The sequence below is a fragment of the Semicossyphus pulcher genome, unplaced genomic scaffold, assembly GCF_022749685.1.
Source record: "Semicossyphus pulcher isolate SPU_LCO1_2020_fin unplaced genomic scaffold, fSemPul1.0.p SCAF_21, whole genome shotgun sequence".
Classification (NCBI taxonomy): domain Eukaryota; kingdom Metazoa; phylum Chordata; class Actinopteri; order Labriformes; family Labridae; genus Semicossyphus; species Semicossyphus pulcher.
In genome coordinates, this window is record NW_027211695.1 from 3,153,349 (window position 1) to 3,170,649 (window position 17,301).

A 17,301-nucleotide genomic window follows, 5' to 3' on the forward strand; every position below is an offset into this window, starting at 1 on the left:
ACTCAATATCTATAATTATAATTAATTATGTATAATCAGCAGACAGATTTAAAGATAATGTATCATATACATATCACAATCAGAAATACTTTATTTATCCCCGGGGAGGAAATTTGGGCGTTACAGCTGTTCTGATGCAGAGAGAAGCATGGAGAAATATATGGCATAAAAATAAGTAAGACATATGTCAGACAAAAAATAAAAAATAAAGATTAAATATAATTACCAGAATAATGTTATATACAAATAAGAGTTATTTACAAATGAACAGTTAGAGGCAGTATTTCTGTGAACAGATTGCACAGTTGAATTATTGCTCTATAGTCCAGTGTATGTACAGTAAGATTATTTATTCATATTTCATGTATCAGTTCATGTGATAGGGACAAAGCACATAAATTAACATCAGTATAAAAATACAGGATGCAAATATTACCATGTCAGCAAGAATGCTAGTTTATATCTGTAGTCTCTCAACAGGCCAACTAAAACAGAAACATTACAAGTGACAATAAACAAATAAAAATATATAATACAAAAAGAGAAAAAACTAAATGTATTATTATTATTATTATTATTACTTAAAACACCCTGCAACTTGTCAAATGCTTATTTGAACACTTATCTTATTAACTGCACTGCACATGAACAAGTTGGCTCTTACCGATAGGTGGCAGCACTCACGCTTTAGACCTCATGCGTAACAACAAAGTAAGACGCTCCTTTACGTCATTGGCCAGAGGTTGTCTAACAGCCAAGATGGCGGCCACGATGTTGAGGTCGGTCGCCAAGCTAGGACGTCCTTCAACAAAACTTATATTAAATAATAATTTGCTGAGCCCTAGCTGCTCTGTTCTGCAAAACAGGTAAGACAACAAAGAGGCTAAACGCGACGCTTTGTATCCCCATTATGGTGCCAGTGGTATTAGCTTAAGGCTAACATAAATAAGCACACTGAAAGGCTAATGTTAACATAATGCTAACTATTGCCGGCTAGGTGTTTTTAATATAATTCGAGTCTAATTGTTCTCTTCTTCTGAATGTGAAACGTTTTAATGAGCATGCATAAAACTATAATAGCATTGTCATCCCTACAGCTCCCGTATGTGTCAGGATAGATTAGCTCTCCTGCTGCTGACGCTAGTCCTTAAGCTGTAACGGTTAGCATCCATATTAGCCGCCGTGTGTCAGTGTTCACCACACTGTTTCTATGCATCTTTCATGCACCATGTAAGGTCAAAGTGCGTTCCAAATTATAATGATGATAATAATAATAACTTTAATTATAACGCAACTTTCATACATGAAACGGAGCTCAAAGTGCTTTACAGTAAGATCAAGACACCGTTGAAAGAGAACTAAATCTGTGCAGCAACATATTTAAAGAAGGAAAATCATAGCCAGTGTAATGAGATGTTGGTGGTTTCAAACTGTTTTAGTGAACTGGCTTTCCCGACGTCTCTGGGTACTGTATTCCACAGTTTTGGGCCATAATTGAAAAAGGCTGCATCCCCAATTTTCCCCTCTAACAGACCAACAGCAGGTGATTGCAGTGGTCTTGAAGGCAAATATTGGACAAGGGAGTTGGAAATATATCTTGGTCCTTGTCCATTAAGGGCTCTATATATGAGGAGGAGGACCTTAAAATCAATTCGAGATCTCATGGGAAGCCAGTGCACAGCAGCAAAAAGTGGACTAATGTGCGAGGAGTAAACTATCTGTTTACAAGCATTCTAGCTAAATTCATAATATTCAATCTAATGTAAGCACGTCTTTTTCCAAACTACCAGTTGTTCTTTTTATTTATTAGAAATTCTACATTTCATGCACTAATATTCCATACAACTTCTCCCATGGCCTAGGCTATATCTGAGATCTGCGTGTTTCCCTAACCAGCCAGCTCTGATTATCTGTTGTCAAGTTTGCAAGCAAAGTGCAGCCCAGTACCCAAATGACAGCCTTAACAAATGAGATCAAAGCTTCTGTGGTACGATCCAGGTAGCGTGAGAAGTGCCACCTACCTATCTCTGGAATGTTTGTGTTGTGAAACTTGAGATTCTACCAAAACAGTGTTACCTCATGTTAAGAATCTTTTCAATGTTTGTTTGCAGGCAGAAACAATGGCAGCCGGATGTGGAGTGGACCGAGCAGTTTGCCGGGGCAGTGATGTACCCAACTGCCTTTAATGAGAAATGGAAGCCACCTCCATGGAATGGTAACATTCACACACAGTCACATGTTTAGGGCTACCATTTAAAGCTAAGTCTCAGCTAACTACTCACTTTTAACTTCATTTGGGACTGTTTAAATGTACAAAGCACACTGGATTGAATTGTTGGTGTTAATCAATATATTGGGTGACTTCTCTCTATGGGTTTATACTTGCAGGCTTGATCATAAGAAATGTATCAAGATAGGCCTGTATGAAATGGAAAGAAAATATTGTGATTATTTTCAAATTTTTATTGGGAATTATTTTTGCATCACAGGTTTTGTTGTCATTGAAAACACATCAATGAAAACTAATCCCCTTTGCCGTAACCCACCCTGCCTGTATTGTTTTGTTGTCTTCCTGCAGACAAGGACCCTGATGCAGAGAAAGAGGTGTCCAACCTGACCATTAACTTTGGTCCCCAGCACCCCGCAGCTCACGGCGTGCTGCGTCTCGTCCTGGAGCTCAGCGGAGAGTCCGTCAAGAAATGCGACCCCCACATCGGGCTGCTTCACCGAGGCACAGAGAAGCTCATTGAGTACAAGACCTACTTGCAGGTACTGATTATTAGTACCAATTTGAATAGAAGCATGTGAAATCAGGAAGTTAAGACTCAGTGGTCCTCTTGGTTTTAACTCAGACACAATTGCAACACCACTTATTGCAAAACACTTTTTGTGTTCAACTTACTGTAAATCTGCAAGATCTGAATATGTGTAAAAGCAAATTGTGCAAGAGCTAACAACACCTGACCTTCACTCTTAAAAATTTGCTTGTAATTCAACAGATTTGATCAGAAATAATTTAGCTTGTTGCATCATTTTTGGAAATCCCTTACGCAGTTCTTCAGTTCCTCTCTTTAATGTTACAGGCTTTGCCCTACTTTGACCGTCTGGACTATGTTTCCATGATGTGCAATGAGGAGGCCTACTCACTGGCTGTGGAGAAGCTGCTCAACATTGAAGCTCCGCCCCGTGCACAGTGGATCAGAGGTACAGTGTAGAAAGTGGCCGTAAAGTCAAATGATTGAAGGCCTTAAAATGCCTCGACACTGATTTAAGGCTTTCTCTTATTTAAATATGTTAAACAGAGCAGAACATACAGGCACAAACTAGGAACACATAATTTCAGCTTTAAATGATTGGATTTGTTCTGTGTTGTGTTTGTAGTTCTGTATGGAGAGTTGACTCGTATCCTGAACCACATCATGGCCGTCACCACCCACGCCCTCGACATCGGTGCCATGACCCCCTTCTTCTGGATGTTTGAGGAGAGAGAGAAGGTCGGGAGTGTTTTTATGTTGCAGCCCCACAACCAGTGTGTCATTTTATTCTCTTTTAAACTATATTTATCTTGGGAAATGTCTGTTTTTAGACTCACAGCTCCTCAGAAACATTCCCAAGATTGCTGAATACTCTACAGTTTTTGACATAAGTGTGCACTCAGTACACACTCAGTTGCACTTAGATTAAAGGCCTGAATACGAACCCTATAAAGTGAGAGAACATACAAAACACTTACACAACAGTGAAGTAATACTTTAAAGTCTAAAGTAACTGTGTGACCCTTGTCTCCTCTCAGATGTTTGAGTTTTACGAACGAGTGTCCGGAGCCAGAATGCACGCCGCATACGTCCGACCTGGTGGTGTTCATCAGGTGGGAGAATTTACTGAACAATGCTCTTATCAAGTTTGTATTGTTTGATGAGGCAGGAAGCTGTGAGATTGATAACAAAAAAAAAAGGAGCTCGATGGATAAACCGATGACTTAAATGTGTTCCAGGATTTGCCCCTGGGCCTGATGGACGACATCTATGAGTGGTGCAAGAATTTCTCCATCAGAATCGATGAAGTAGAAGAGGCGAGTTACTTTCAACAAGCTTGGATAAGCATGTGAGAAGATCTGTTTGTGAACTTTGGATTATGTTGGTTTTTCTTGCAGATGTTGACCAATAATCGTATCTGGAAGAATCGTACTGTGGACATCGGCGTGGTAACTGCAGAGGAGGCGCTTAACTATGGCTTCAGGTAACCCTCTAGTAGAAGCTAAAAGACCCTTTTTATGACATTAACAAATGTTTCCGGGCTTCTAAAACACTGAAAATACAAGTTAATACTCAGATTAAAGCATAGTTTTAATATTAAGGGTGTAAATAATAAAACTACAGTAGCTAGTTCTTCCTGTTTATTGGCCTGAGCTTAGTCTGTAGGGAAATGGCTTGGGAAACGGAGGGTGGCTGGTTCAAGTCACAGTACGGAGCAAGCATGGAATTGGAGCTGGTAGCTGAGGTGGTGCCAGGTCCTTTTCTGGGCACTGTCTCCATTAGTGCATGTCTGTATTTTGGGCCTCCTTCTTCTTCTGGTAAATGTGCATAAACTGTACAATTTCTCACCTCTCTCCTCATCTCCCCACCAGTGGAGTGATGCTGCGAGGGTCGGGCATCAAGTGGGACCTGAGGAAGTCTCAGCCATACGACAAGTATGACGAAGTCGAGTTCGACGTCCCCATCGGAAGCAGGGGCGACTGCTACGACAGGTGAGAGATTTTAAGATGCATTTACTAACTCCCCTCTTGCGACTGAGATATGAGATCATTTCCTCTGATTAATTTTGACATATTTTATCAGGGGAAACAACACAGTTGCAGCCCAGACATGATTATGCCAGAACATGAATTTGTCATGTGTGATGACATGTGAGGGTGATTCATGTCATGGGTCATTGATGTATGGGTGACATCATCCGGGAAACAGTTTCTAGTTTCTTAAGAACTTACTTTACTTGTGACTAACTTGAACTCACCAGTGACAAACTCCTCACCTGTAATCTCTATTCAATGATTAGTGGCTGATTTAATGATCAGCATCTGCAGCTCACTCTGTGTGTGTGTTCTGGTGCAGGTATCTGTGCAGGGTGGAGGAGATGAGGCAGTCCCTGAGGATCATGCACCAGGCGCTAAACAAGATGCCAGAAGGGGAGATTAAGGTGGATGACGCCAAGGTGGCCCCGCCCAAGAGGTCTGAGATGAAGGTGAGCTCAGACGCTTTGATTCTGTCGGATGGTTTTATGAAGCTTGATGAAAATGTTGAACCCTTTTCCTCGGCTGGGTTTTCCTCTGCGCTTTATCACTTTGGCTTTTTAATTAAATTCCAGCAGTGTCACTAATTTGTCTTCACAGTACCCTCTTTACAGATTTAGGCCTGCTCTGGAGTAAAGCTAACTTTAATTTGACTGCGCCCGAGGCTTCTGATCACCTTTAGTTCACCTCAGAGATGGAAGTGTGTTACATTTAGGTCAACATTTTCTTCTCCCTGAAACTTTGTGCATCGTTATAAAGCTTCAGGATAGTGACAGAATCTGACATTACATCTTTATGTGCGCAATCTTTTCCAATATTATATAATATATAATAAATATAATATAATATATAATTTTAAAAATGATTTTGTTAGTTTAAAAGTCAAACAAAATAAAACCCTCTCCTACTTTTATCACCTTTGGTTCAGTCCTCTTCCAGAAGCTTTGATAGCAACAATAAGACATCATTAGACATCATTTCTGATGCATTCGAGGAAGTCGGGAAATCTGAACGCTGAACGGCTTTCATGCCGCAGCGTCATTTATCAAGTCGAGTTTTAGATCTAGGACAGATTGTTAGCTGTTAGCATGCAGATGTCTGTTTTATAGAGATTAATAAGAAGCTTAATCATCATCAGATAGCCGCTGGTGGAAGCTATTGCTATGTAGAATCTGTAAATAACATGTTTCCTAATTAACATCACATATGGACTTGTTTGTCAAAGTTCTGCAAGTTACCACCATTTTTAGATATGTTCAAAATGTATTTTTATTCTGCGTGGAGGAAGTAAAAGAGGCCTCCGTGAGGGACTGAGGATGTATAACTCTCAATCTCAAGCAGCAACAGAATTATCTACACACCACAAGATGTACAGATAGATCTGGAGACTGCGAGTTCTGTGTGTGTGAAGCAGTTCTTACATCATAGCCTGGACCAGAAACCTTTTAGAAACCAAAGCATACATACATTTTGTGGCACATCCGGGACGAGGTGCTGCTGGGAATGCACACGCTCGAAGCCGAATCTTGTAACTGAACACGATCTGTAACAGCAGCCGCAACGCGTGCGTGTTTACAGGCAGGTGTAAACAGATCAGCTTTGTGCTCTGGTGAATGGCTGCACTTGCATTGTCAGACAGACTCTTATACATCAGTCATCAATCATGTCTTGACTATTGAAAGGATAAAATGTGCAGACAGACATTATGATAACAGCTGCTGAGATGTAACATTTGATATTGTCCTAGATGTCCATGGAGTCCCTGATCCACCACTTTAAGCTGTACACAGAGGGCTACCAGGTCCCCCCAGGGGCCACATACACAGCTGTGGAGGCACCCAAGGTGAGCGCACTCATAATGTGTAATTTATTTGGACGATTTGCAAAGTAAATAATCTAAAAGTGCCTTAATAGACTCCTCATAGTTACCATTTAATTCTTACAAATAACAATCCTGCTTTTGTAAGTACTCTGTTGATCCTAAGTATACAAGAGGTTTCTCCACTTCTAATTAATTAGGAAGCCGCTGTAGGCCTGTAGGGACTTGTTGTGATGTAATATGCTTACTCGAGTGTATTTGTGTGTTTGTGTGTGTGTGTCTGTGTGTGTGCGCGCCTTGCAGGGAGAGTTTGGTGTTTATTTGGTATCCGACGGCTCCAGCAGACCCTATCGCTGCAAGATCAAAGCTCCTGGATTCGCTCACTTGGTAAGCGCTCCAAACTTCACAAAACACTGTAAAATATTAAACACACCAGGTATCAATTATTCAGCGTGTTTAACGGCTCGTCCTTAAGGCTACTTTTACTTCATTAAGTGTAGTTTATAAAGCACTATAGAACCATTTTTAGCCCCCTCTCTCTCTCACATCCCCGCTTCCTGTTCATCTCGTTGCTTGTGGTTTATGAACGTTGAACAAAGTCAGTTGAATTTTGGTCTGTGAGGCTACAAATGTCTTTTAAAGTCGCACAAACAAACTATTAGAGTTGTAAGTGCATCGACTGGAGGCTGTCATCCCAGGAATTATGAATATTCACTTTTATATGCGCTCAACTGAATAATAACTGTTTTGTTCTTTCCAGGCTGGTCTGGATAAAATGGCCAAAGGACACATGCTCGCTGACGTGGTCGCCATTATTGGTAAGAAATTGACTCTTGTTCAAAATCCAGCTTTATGTCATGTATCACATTACGATAGCAAACAACAGTGAAGTCCTAGCAGAGAGTGTGGCGTTTGTCAGCGCTAGCTAATGGTTAGGTTTCAGTGTTTTTACTGTTGTGTGTTTTTAAACTGAAGATAATAAAAGATTAAAATGCTTTCCTTTAAAATCCCCATCTTTTGGATGCTTTTAAGGGGGCAGGAGTACCTGCGAGGGGAGCTAACGTTAGCTTACCTTGTTGTTTAGTGCTCAGTTTGCTTTTGTTTGTTGATTTCCAAGTGTTCATCATGCTCAAAGTTTTTCACCTGGAAGCCGAAGCATTCACAGAGGACTCCTCGTCCAAAACAAATGGACTCTGTAATTAAAATAAACACAGAATTAAGCAGCTTTATATTAAAGCTCCTGTGAGGAACCTTCAGTTTGTGTTGACTTTGGCGCCCCCTGTGGACAAAGCTGTTCCTCTTATGTCTTTGCTGATTTTGTCCTGTACGTGTTTAAGTGATGGTTCTTAACATATGTACTGTAAAAAAAGATGGACGACCTGACAGCTCCCTAAAAGTGAAGCCAAAACATTTCAAGCGCCCCCTGCTGACTGGCTGCAGTATAGGTCATAAAGCCCGCCTCCTCCATGTTAACAGATGGGACATGGGTCAAACTATAAAATCAAAATATACGCCAAATACATTTTTCTCAAACATGGTTTCTGTCATTATAGCTAGTTATTATCATGCTGATTTACGTCCAAGTGTTCATTTTTCTGACAAGTTTATTTTTAATTAGTTATTTGATACTGTCAAAATGATGATTGACAGCTCTCTTATCTATCATTCACGTTATATTTTTCGCCTGAAATACGACGAGAATATACCGGTGGATTGTCTAAAATATCTTCAGGTCTGAAGTCTACATTACAGATGAAGCGTTTAACGTAGTCGGGTGGAGGTTATCCAGGGCCCATTAGAGAAGCGGATAGCGTCCTCCAAAGGCGCAGAGCCAAATGGCTTTTTGTCTCTACCATAATGGCATTAGCTCCCCATAATAGCACGACAGGACTGAGGTTGAGAATCGGCGAACTGGCCCTTTAACTCCAGAACCAAGCAGCTTTATATTAAAATGAAGTGCGTCTTTGATGCTCTTCAGGCGACACAAGCTTCGCTGTACACCAAGGACAGAAGTCAGACAGAGAGATGCTCAAAGAAATAATAGGACTAACTTTATTTATATAGCGCCTTTAAAAACAGATGTTTACAAAGTGCTTTGTCAGACAAAGCAAAGGCAGGAATTCAGGAAGACAACAGAGTAATCAGTCAACAGTCAGGCCAAACAGTCGTCGAGAAAATTCAACAAGAGGAAAGAACAGGATGCAAGCGCAAAAGGTCAACACCAATAAAAGCAAATAAAAGGAATAAGATCGTAAAGGCAGTTAAAGCAATACAAGTAAAGAGATGCATAAAAGACAATAAAATAAATAAAAGAAGAAAATAAAAGATGACCTCACAGAGGAAAGAAAACAGATAAAAAGATTTGAAACAGAAGAGAAATCAGATTTGAGTGAAAGGTTACAGGAATATGTTTTAATCGCACTGGTGTCAGGTTGGTTATCAGTTATCATTCCTGGTTTAGTAATCGTTGTCGAAGTTGTACTGAGTCTCTTCTTCTCTTCCTGACAGGTACACAGGACATCGTGTTCGGCGAGGTCGACCGTTAACTTGATGCTGCTAACCTGTTGGTTCCTTGAAGCGTAGGATTCATTCTCTCCGTCTCACATGTGTTAGTCAGGTTCTCTTCCTGTTCACTATCCGCTTGCAGTGAGACTTTTTGAAAGATGACTCTGCTTATAATCAGTGATGTACAATGTCCAAAATAAACCTAATAAATATTTTATGACCAGAACAGAAAATGTGTGTTTTTTTTTACCCTCACACTTGTTGTTTCTCAAATGCTTCATTTCCTCCGCTTGTGTGAAAACGTGCCAAAAATAAAAGTATTAAACATGACAGCAGAGGCCAAACCCTCGATCGCATGTCCTTCCTCTGGTTTGGTGTTAAAAGGGGAGTGGTCTGCTCAGACAAATGGACCAAAGCACAGACCACAACTTCCCCTCTAGGCTATGAGGTATGCAACAGTTTTCATCAGAGGTAAAAAAAACAAAAAACACACACCCCGAAGTCGTCGTGTTTGCTGTTTTCTGGGCGATTAAGGAGCCCAGTTGTCCGTGTTGAGCCTGTGCTGCGATGGCTGTGTGGGGCAGGAGCCCGCTGCTGCTGGCCGTTCCTCTGTGGATGAGTTTCGGGAGAGCTGGTGAGTTGTGGCGACAAATTAGAGATGTGTTTTTATATTTGATCTGGGTTGTAAAGGCGGGTGAGTGTCTTAAGACCTCACGGCAATCATTATTTCTATTAGGAACAACCTAATTCTGTTGACTTGAAGAAGCTGTTGTGTTTCAGTAAACCACTGAGAGGAGACAGATTTTTAAGGTCCGTCTAAACACCCACACGGAATGAGAAAAATACGACTAGTTGATGTCAGATTGGAACATGTTTTATTGCGAGTGTGAGGTTTTCTGTCTTTTGGCCCTATTCCTCTCAGTGCTACTCAGGCGGCAGAAGTGTAGTCACACATTACAGTTCCTGTGAAAAGGGAAGCTGACCCTGTTGATTCTTGTTACTTGTGGTGAGGGGCACAGAGGCTGGTGTGCGACGCCGCTTTTTCAACTACCGCACACACACACACACTCTGCCTCGGACAAAAACTGTTTATTACATTTCTGCCAAGTTCCTTATAATGTATTATTATATTATAATATTTTACAGCAAATATTTTGTATGTTGTGTCTTGCCTAAAGACTCACTAGGGATCAATCCACCAGTTTTCAACTCTGCCCCATACATGTTTGTCACATGGCTTCAATAATTAATCTGTAGTAAAACAGCCTCTAATTTTAAGATAAATAAGTAACTTTAAATGCTTACTGATACTATGAACTATTGGTTAACACATTTAGCCTTAAAAGATAAGATAATATAAGGCCAAGAAGACTTGAAAGCAGGATATGTACAGCATATTTAAAGCATTAAGTTGATGAGAGTTTAAAAACCATTGAAATAAATACTAATTTATTCAACTGAACATGTCAATATTTACTGGTTCCAACGTCTCAAATATTTTTTACATTATAGGAAACTCAAATGTTTCGGTTTTAGACGTACATTACATAAAGTAATTTAAAGAACTTAACTTTGAACTTATTTTCTGATGTTTTAAAGACCACAAAGTATTTGAAATTAATAATTTATTAAGAAAATTCCTTCAGCTGTCAATAAAATCACAATAAGAATGGGATGGGGTCATAAACAGGGAATTTGTGTTGGTGTTTTGGTGCAGAACAATTATAACAGACACACAATAAAAATAAGTAAAAGAACAACATAAAGAAAAAGGGCGATAAGAATAAATATTAAACAAATATGTACAACAGGTGTCATTTAAAACTGTTCAGATGTGCAGGATATTGTGAGTGCAAAAAAGCTTACAGGATGAAATTAAAAACGCATATACAGTATATCATTATACAATTAAGTGCAATGTACAGATGATGTAAAAGTCCAGTGTGCGTTAATGCAACGTCTCATTTAGAGTCATTTGTGAAATGTTAAGTGACTGAGGGGCTGCATGATATCGGACTAGCACCTGAGATATTTCACTTTCACACGAACTTCAAGCCACAGCTAAATACGGCCTACTTCCTTTGTGTGTGGCCTACAGCTTAAAAAAAAGCAAGGTTACAAACTAGTTCATTTGTTGTAATACATACAAAAGGCCGTGGTTGATTGACATGCTTATAAGTTAGCTAAAATATGTGTCGAGCTTCAGGTGCATGTTGGGAAACGTCCTGACATATTAGTCACACTGTATTATCAGCTTGATGTTGTTTGGGGCGCTTTGCTGTTTCCTTTGCGGAAACCAAAGATGTCGAAGCAGATCATCGCACCACATCTCTCTGAGCTGAGTTTGAGTTAAACCTTTACCTGCGTCTCTGCCGGCTCCACACGAGGGCTGTCCATCAATCCTTAACCCACAAGCCACCACGTACCGACAATAACATCAGGTGTGTGAGAAATGGAGTGGATTTTTCCATACCCTGCCTGATTTTACTCTTACTCTGAGAGGGGGACTTTATTTAGAAGTGATTCTCTTACGGGTTAAAACAATCATGTGTTCACAGATTTAAGAGAAGTGATTCATTTCCTTGAATTTGTGATGTGAAAGAAAGTGGGAAGTAGTGATGGCGACAGGACAAAAACTGACGTGTGTATTTTGGGGATTTCGTCACAGGTGTTGTCATGGCTCTTGTATCTACTTGTAAATAAACAACGTGAGACTTTTAGATTTTAATTTGGTCATATTCATAGGTTATGCTGGGATTTAAATGATATAAAACTGCTATGAAACATATACGTACATTATATAAAGTTAGAAAAGCAAGGAGGAACATGGGCTCCAGTGGAAAATTACTTGACATGACTGTATAAGGGAGAGGAAGGACCACCATGACCATTCTACTTTGTTATTTACTCATATATTCTGCCTCTTGATCTGGCAAATGTTATTTAATTATTATTCTTTTATTTTTTCATGTTACTGCCATTCTAGTCTTGCATGATTGAAGTCGTGGGACTCAGTTGTGAGTTGATTTGATGTAAGAGACGTGTGTCTCTCGTCTTTTTGTTGTCAATGTGTTGTTGGTAAAAAAAGAAAAAAAGCTAGTATTAAAGCCCAAATTTACTAGAAATATATACAGAAATATATATCCAAATGGGCATGGGCAAAAAGCAAACGTACAGTATAACTCATATCTCTGTACAGGGTCCAGACTCAGCCACTCAGTCAATTAAATGAACTTAAAATGTGATTGATTAAATGTCGTCATAAAAAGTATTGGGGAAAGGTTTTAAATACTTTTAAGTGTTTGATCATCTTAGCTTATTTTTTTGGGCCTTTGTGCCCTTATTGATCGGACAGCTGAAGAGAGACAGGAAGTGTGGGGAGTAGAGAGTGGGGGATGACATGCACCAGATGATTGACAGCTGGGAGTCGAGGCTGTGACGAGGACTGTAGCCTCTGCGTATGGGGCACCTGCTCTACCAAGTGAGCTGAACCAGCAACCCGACTGTGTTACATATATTATTAGCCTGATAATTAAGTGATGTTAAGCGACGCACTTAAATTAGACTTTAAGTTATTAAAATTACTTTTATGTTTCTTCTGGTTGAAGAGGAGGAGTAGAAGGAACGTAAAGCCAAGTAATTCCACAGCCTGAATCTTATGACATCGTCTTGTACATTCATGCAGTAATGAAGAATAAGGACTTAATAAAATTAACCAATCAATCGATCCGACTTTTATTTGTATAGCTCTTTTCATACATCTAAAATGAAGCACAACGTGCTTTACATAGACTGCAAACAAATAAAAACAATCAGCATCCCCACCCCCCAATTCATGCACAAGGCTAAATAAAAACATGTAAACAGAGAGCTCGACGATTAAAATGTTAAGACAAAAAAAAAGCAAAAAGTGGAGGACATAAATTAGACAATAAAACACTTAAAGGTTATCCAAAAAATACACTAGAATAAAATAATAAAACACTAAATAAGATGATAAAACTCTTATAAATAAATAATCCAGAATCACTAAAGCAGACTAAGATGCAAAAGTTAAGTAAATAAATACAGTTAGTAGTAAGTAAAATTCAGACTGAAAATGTAGGTCTATAGTTTGTTTTTAAAAATGTGTAATAATAAAATAAATATGGACACAGGTAACACGATGTAGGAACTAATTCTTTAACATTATGTTTTGCATCCATTTTTTATCCTTAAAACTGAATCAATTTGTGATCATTTCGAACCCATCCAGAGGTCAGAATTTTATCAAAGCAAAACTCAAAGTTAGTCGTATGTACGCAAACTGACCCTAATAATATTTAACATCAAATACAGCTCGCCTCTCTTTAAGCCTTTTTAATGTGTTTGCATTTACATAAGTTGATCAGGTCAGCCTGCACGCTTCTTCTACAAGCACTATGCCCCAAATACAGCTGATTTCAACACAACGATAATCAACCCTTTATGCACCATATCCTACACGCAGCTCTGCGTGTGTCCTTACTTAACAGCACCACCTCTGTGTCATTACTGGCCGGATGTCTGTATGCTTATGCACTCAGATTAGGAATGGTGGTTTGTCAGTGTGTCAACCCCCCTTTAGAATATCCTGTAACTTTAATTTTGTTCCATTGTAATTTTCCGTATCATTTAGTTACACTTATACCAAAGTTAATGTTATACTCTTACTCCTTTCCTATTCTTAAATCTTCCTCCATGAACTGTGTAAGATCAGACATACTGTAGTGGTGGTTTGGTCTCGTCAACCAACAACAACAAAACTCAAAACGAAACCAGACACTGCAGGTACGCACGATCAAAACCTCCAGAGTCCAGGCACAAATACTTACTATAATATATGATAGAATAATATAATAATAATGATATTTATTCATTATTTATATTATATAATAGCAAACAGTGCCCGCATATCCTATCCTACCTGCCCATACCTATAGCCTACGTCACCTGGTGCAAACTACCACCTCAGAATAGAAGCCTAAATAAATACTGAAATATATTAATAACACAAATGGAATTAAACTTCTTATATCTTCCTTTTACTGAATAAATGTAAAATAATCAAACACTGTAAATAGCTCCAACACATACAGTATGTTTGGTTTGCCCTCTGCACTTTGGTTTATTGTGCAATAGCAGCTGTTTCTTCACACCTGCCACCGAAAGGGGAAGTCTCCCATGAGAATATATTTTGAATTAGCGGATAAATGCATGCAATATTTAAAGAGTTAATCTGGGCCCAATAAAATGTATTGATGTTATTACATTGCCTTAATTATTTGAAGTAATCCCTTTTAAATAATAAGATGTAAAAATGTTAGTTTCGCTTGTAACAGTCTCCTCCCGTGTTTCCTCAGCTGCTCTGTCAGAGCCAGAGATTTGTTACGTCCTGGATGGTATCCTGTTTCTGTACGGCATCATCCTGACAGCGCTCTACTGCAGAATCAAGGTTTGCATGCTTCCTTTAAGAGCACACACAACTACAAGAGCTCACACAGAATTCATTTAAAGCCGTAAAGACATGTTAAAATTTAAACTGGTGCATTGTTAATGCTCGATTGGAAAATTGGGTGTCGTCTGCAAAATAAAGCATGTTGCACAATCAGAAAGGGGCGGAAAAGCATAGAAAACATTGATATCATTGTGCACTGCATTTCTAAATATTCATTGCATATTTGTAACGAGGATTTTGTGTATTGTTGGTGCTATCAGCTTCGATGAGTGAGAGTTTGTTTTAGAAGAATTAATGTACCTAGAGCATGGAGAGCCAACATTTTCTCATGGCCGGTAAACTGGACTGAATGACCATGGGGGTTGCAAAACTGCAGTAAGACTCAAACGTTGGCCTTTCACTCATCTGAGTCTGTCTTCTGCAGATCTACAATGCAAAGGAGGCAGAGGCTGGGAAACCAAAGGGCAAGAAGGTGAGAATAAACACATGAGGCACAACTTGTGGTCGAACATGCTTGCAAATAGGTCGTAACGTCGCAGACACACGCTTACTGTTCGCCACAGGGTGAGAAAACCAGAGATAGAGGCAAACCATGATCTGAACAGTAACAGGCGAAAAATATATGATGGTCCACTGTTTAAGTCTGATCTAAAGTGATTTCTGTCCTGTGTTTTCCCATAATAATAATCCATCTCGGTTTCGGATCCCCCCCCCCCGTTTTCCAGACAAAAAAACAAAAACTTTTCTTTCTTAATTTTTTTTATAATATCATACAAAATGAGGGGAAAATAAAATGTTTTGGCATGTGTTTTATGTTGCAATACTCTTAGCGTGCTGACTACCTGTTTCACAATATCTTAAAGTTGTAAACTTGAAGATTTCTGGTTCGTTCTCTTTGGCGGCATCTTGTGGCGATAAACGGTAATTGCGGGAGCACACTTCCCAGATATCCACACAGTGCTGCATGTGTGACGTCCACGGTGGGCGCCGCTTGTAACTCTTGATTTTCCTGGCTGACGGTCGCTTTCCTTTTCAGACTGTTTGCTTCATCTGAGCGTCGAGTTTGTTTCTTCTTCTTTGGATTTTCACTTCTTGTTGAAGTTGTATCTGTAGTCATCCATCTTTTCTTTGTTTGTTCAGCCATAGTAGATTACTGTTTACTCGCAACACTTGCAGAGAGCGGAAAAGCAGCCACTTAGCTCCGCCTACCCTCTCTGGCAGACCAACCACTGCTGGCTGATGGGAAACGCGTCACACCAATAAGATCACCGACAAGATCTCATGCTAGTCGCTAGCCTCAGAAGCCAATAATCAGCCTAGCCAGTAGCCGATCCAGTGGGTTGCTGTGTTACACGCATGACTTTCCGCCCTGGTCAAATGAATAGACGGCTTCTCATTTACCAGCGCTGGCTTATCATTGGCCAGATAAGTAGCTGGCTTCGGCAAGGATATAGCCTCCTTCGGCCTCTCAATAGTCTTAATTTTGTCTTTTATCCTGTGCTATAAAAAATGTCACCAGTGCAACGCCTCAGGGGTGTTTTGCCATGCTCACCACCTGCCACTAAATTGCTCACGACCCTCTTTAATTGCTGAATTTAAATGACATGCATTCACCTTTCTTGCAAGTTTTACTTTGCTTTGTTGTTCTCTCATTCATGATCACGTTATGCACGTTCCTCAGAGCGCTTCACCCGCTGTTACACATGCTTTGCCTTATTTAGTCTTTTATTTCCTATTAGCAGCCACAAGCTGCTCACAGCTTAGCCTTGGCTTGAATCACTTCCTCTTCACACAGTGTCTTGCATTATTAGTGTGTTTGTTTTCTCATGGTTACACTGTATCTAATATTTTTCTTTTGTACTCCTGACAGAGCGCTGGCGAGGGCATCTATGCGGTGAGTTTTGATGCTGTTAATGATGTAAAAAAGATGGAAGACAGCTCATGTTAAATTATTCTATTATTAAATGCAGTGATATTAATCTCCCCTCTCTGTTTTCCTCCCAGGGTTTGACCCCTCACGCTCAGGACACTTACGAAACTATTGGCATGAAGAAGTGACGGGATGAGCCAAAGTCCGACGGATGTTTTCCTTTAAATACTTTTTATTTTTGTATTTAAATATTGCATATTATAACCTGCTTTCATTTTGAGAGGATGTGAAATTGCATGCACCAGTGTTCATTTTGCTTTTGTAGAAACTTATAGGAAGTTAAAGAGGACGTGAGAGAGAGAGAGAGAGAGAGAGAGAGAGAGAGAGAGGAAAGATGAGGTGATTTCTGGTTCTAAAAAAAGCACATATTTAATGTTATGAAAACATTTTGCGATAACGTTAATGCTTCCGAGACATATTGCATTGTAATACTTAAAATAAAATACATCTCATATTTCTTCCTTCATACCTCAATTGCTTAAAATTGTACTTCCTCTTTTAGGCCATTTGAAAGAGTCTCATGTCAATCAGAGTTTGTTGCAGTTTTGCGTAAGATGGTGGATGATGAATGTAATGGTCCTGGTTGTGTGCATGCTGACTGCCTGTCACGGCTTTCTCAGACACCTGAATAGAACAGACGCATTGTTCAAGTTATTATTGACACCTGTGCTTTTCCTCCTGTTAGAAGTCAAAATATCTGCTGTGGAAAAAAGCCCATAGCCACCCTAATAGGTAAAGCCCGAGCAGTGTTTCCTACACGCCACAGGATGGCAGTCACGGGG

General features: G+C 39.6%; 2 protein-coding genes across 2 annotated transcripts; both read left to right on the top strand.

Moving 5' to 3' along the window:
* The first annotated feature begins 748 nt into the window (after positions 1-748).
* Positions 749-9,346, top strand: ndufs2 (NADH:ubiquinone oxidoreductase core subunit S2). Its single transcript, XM_069672196.1, has 14 exons — positions 749-866; positions 2,112-2,215; positions 2,579-2,769; positions 3,084-3,204; positions 3,382-3,494; positions 3,794-3,868; positions 3,995-4,072; positions 4,154-4,239; positions 4,628-4,747; positions 5,112-5,241; positions 6,537-6,632; positions 6,912-6,995; positions 7,369-7,426; positions 9,117-9,346. The coding sequence occupies exons 1-14, from the start codon at positions 760-762 to the stop codon at positions 9,152-9,154; spliced, it is 1,401 nt and encodes a 466-aa protein (XP_069528297.1). The 5' UTR covers positions 749-759; the 3' UTR covers positions 9,155-9,346.
* Positions 9,347-9,568: 222 nt separating this feature from the next.
* Positions 9,569-16,831, top strand: fcer1g (Fc epsilon receptor IgFc epsilon receptor Ig). The gene is made up of 5 exons (XM_069672124.1): positions 9,569-9,747; positions 14,495-14,586; positions 15,014-15,061; positions 16,460-16,483; positions 16,594-16,831. Exons 1-5 carry the CDS (start codon positions 9,681-9,683, stop codon positions 16,645-16,647), a joined length of 285 nt encoding a protein of 94 aa, XP_069528225.1. The 5' UTR covers positions 9,569-9,680; the 3' UTR covers positions 16,648-16,831.
* Positions 16,832-17,301: the final 470 nt, after the last annotated feature.

Coding starts and splice junctions, on each gene's coding strand:
- ndufs2 (XM_069672196.1), top strand. CDS start 760: ATGGCGGCCACGATGTTGAGGTCGGTCGCCAAGCTAGGACGTCCTTCA. Junction 3,205..3,381: donor CCGTGCACAGTGGATCAGAG/GTACAGTGTAGA, acceptor TTGTGTTTGTAG/TTCTGTATGGAGAGTTGACT. Junction 6,633..6,911: donor CAGCTGTGGAGGCACCCAAG/GTGAGCGCACTC, acceptor CGCGCCTTGCAG/GGAGAGTTTGGTGTTTATTT.
- fcer1g (XM_069672124.1), top strand. CDS start 9,681: ATGGCTGTGTGGGGCAGGAGCCCGCTGCTGCTGGCCGTTCCTCTGTGG. Junction 14,587..15,013: donor CGCTCTACTGCAGAATCAAG/GTTTGCATGCTT, acceptor TGTCTTCTGCAG/ATCTACAATGCAAAGGAGGC. Junction 15,062..16,459: donor GGAAACCAAAGGGCAAGAAG/GTGAGAATAAAC, acceptor TACTCCTGACAG/AGCGCTGGCGAGGGCATCTA.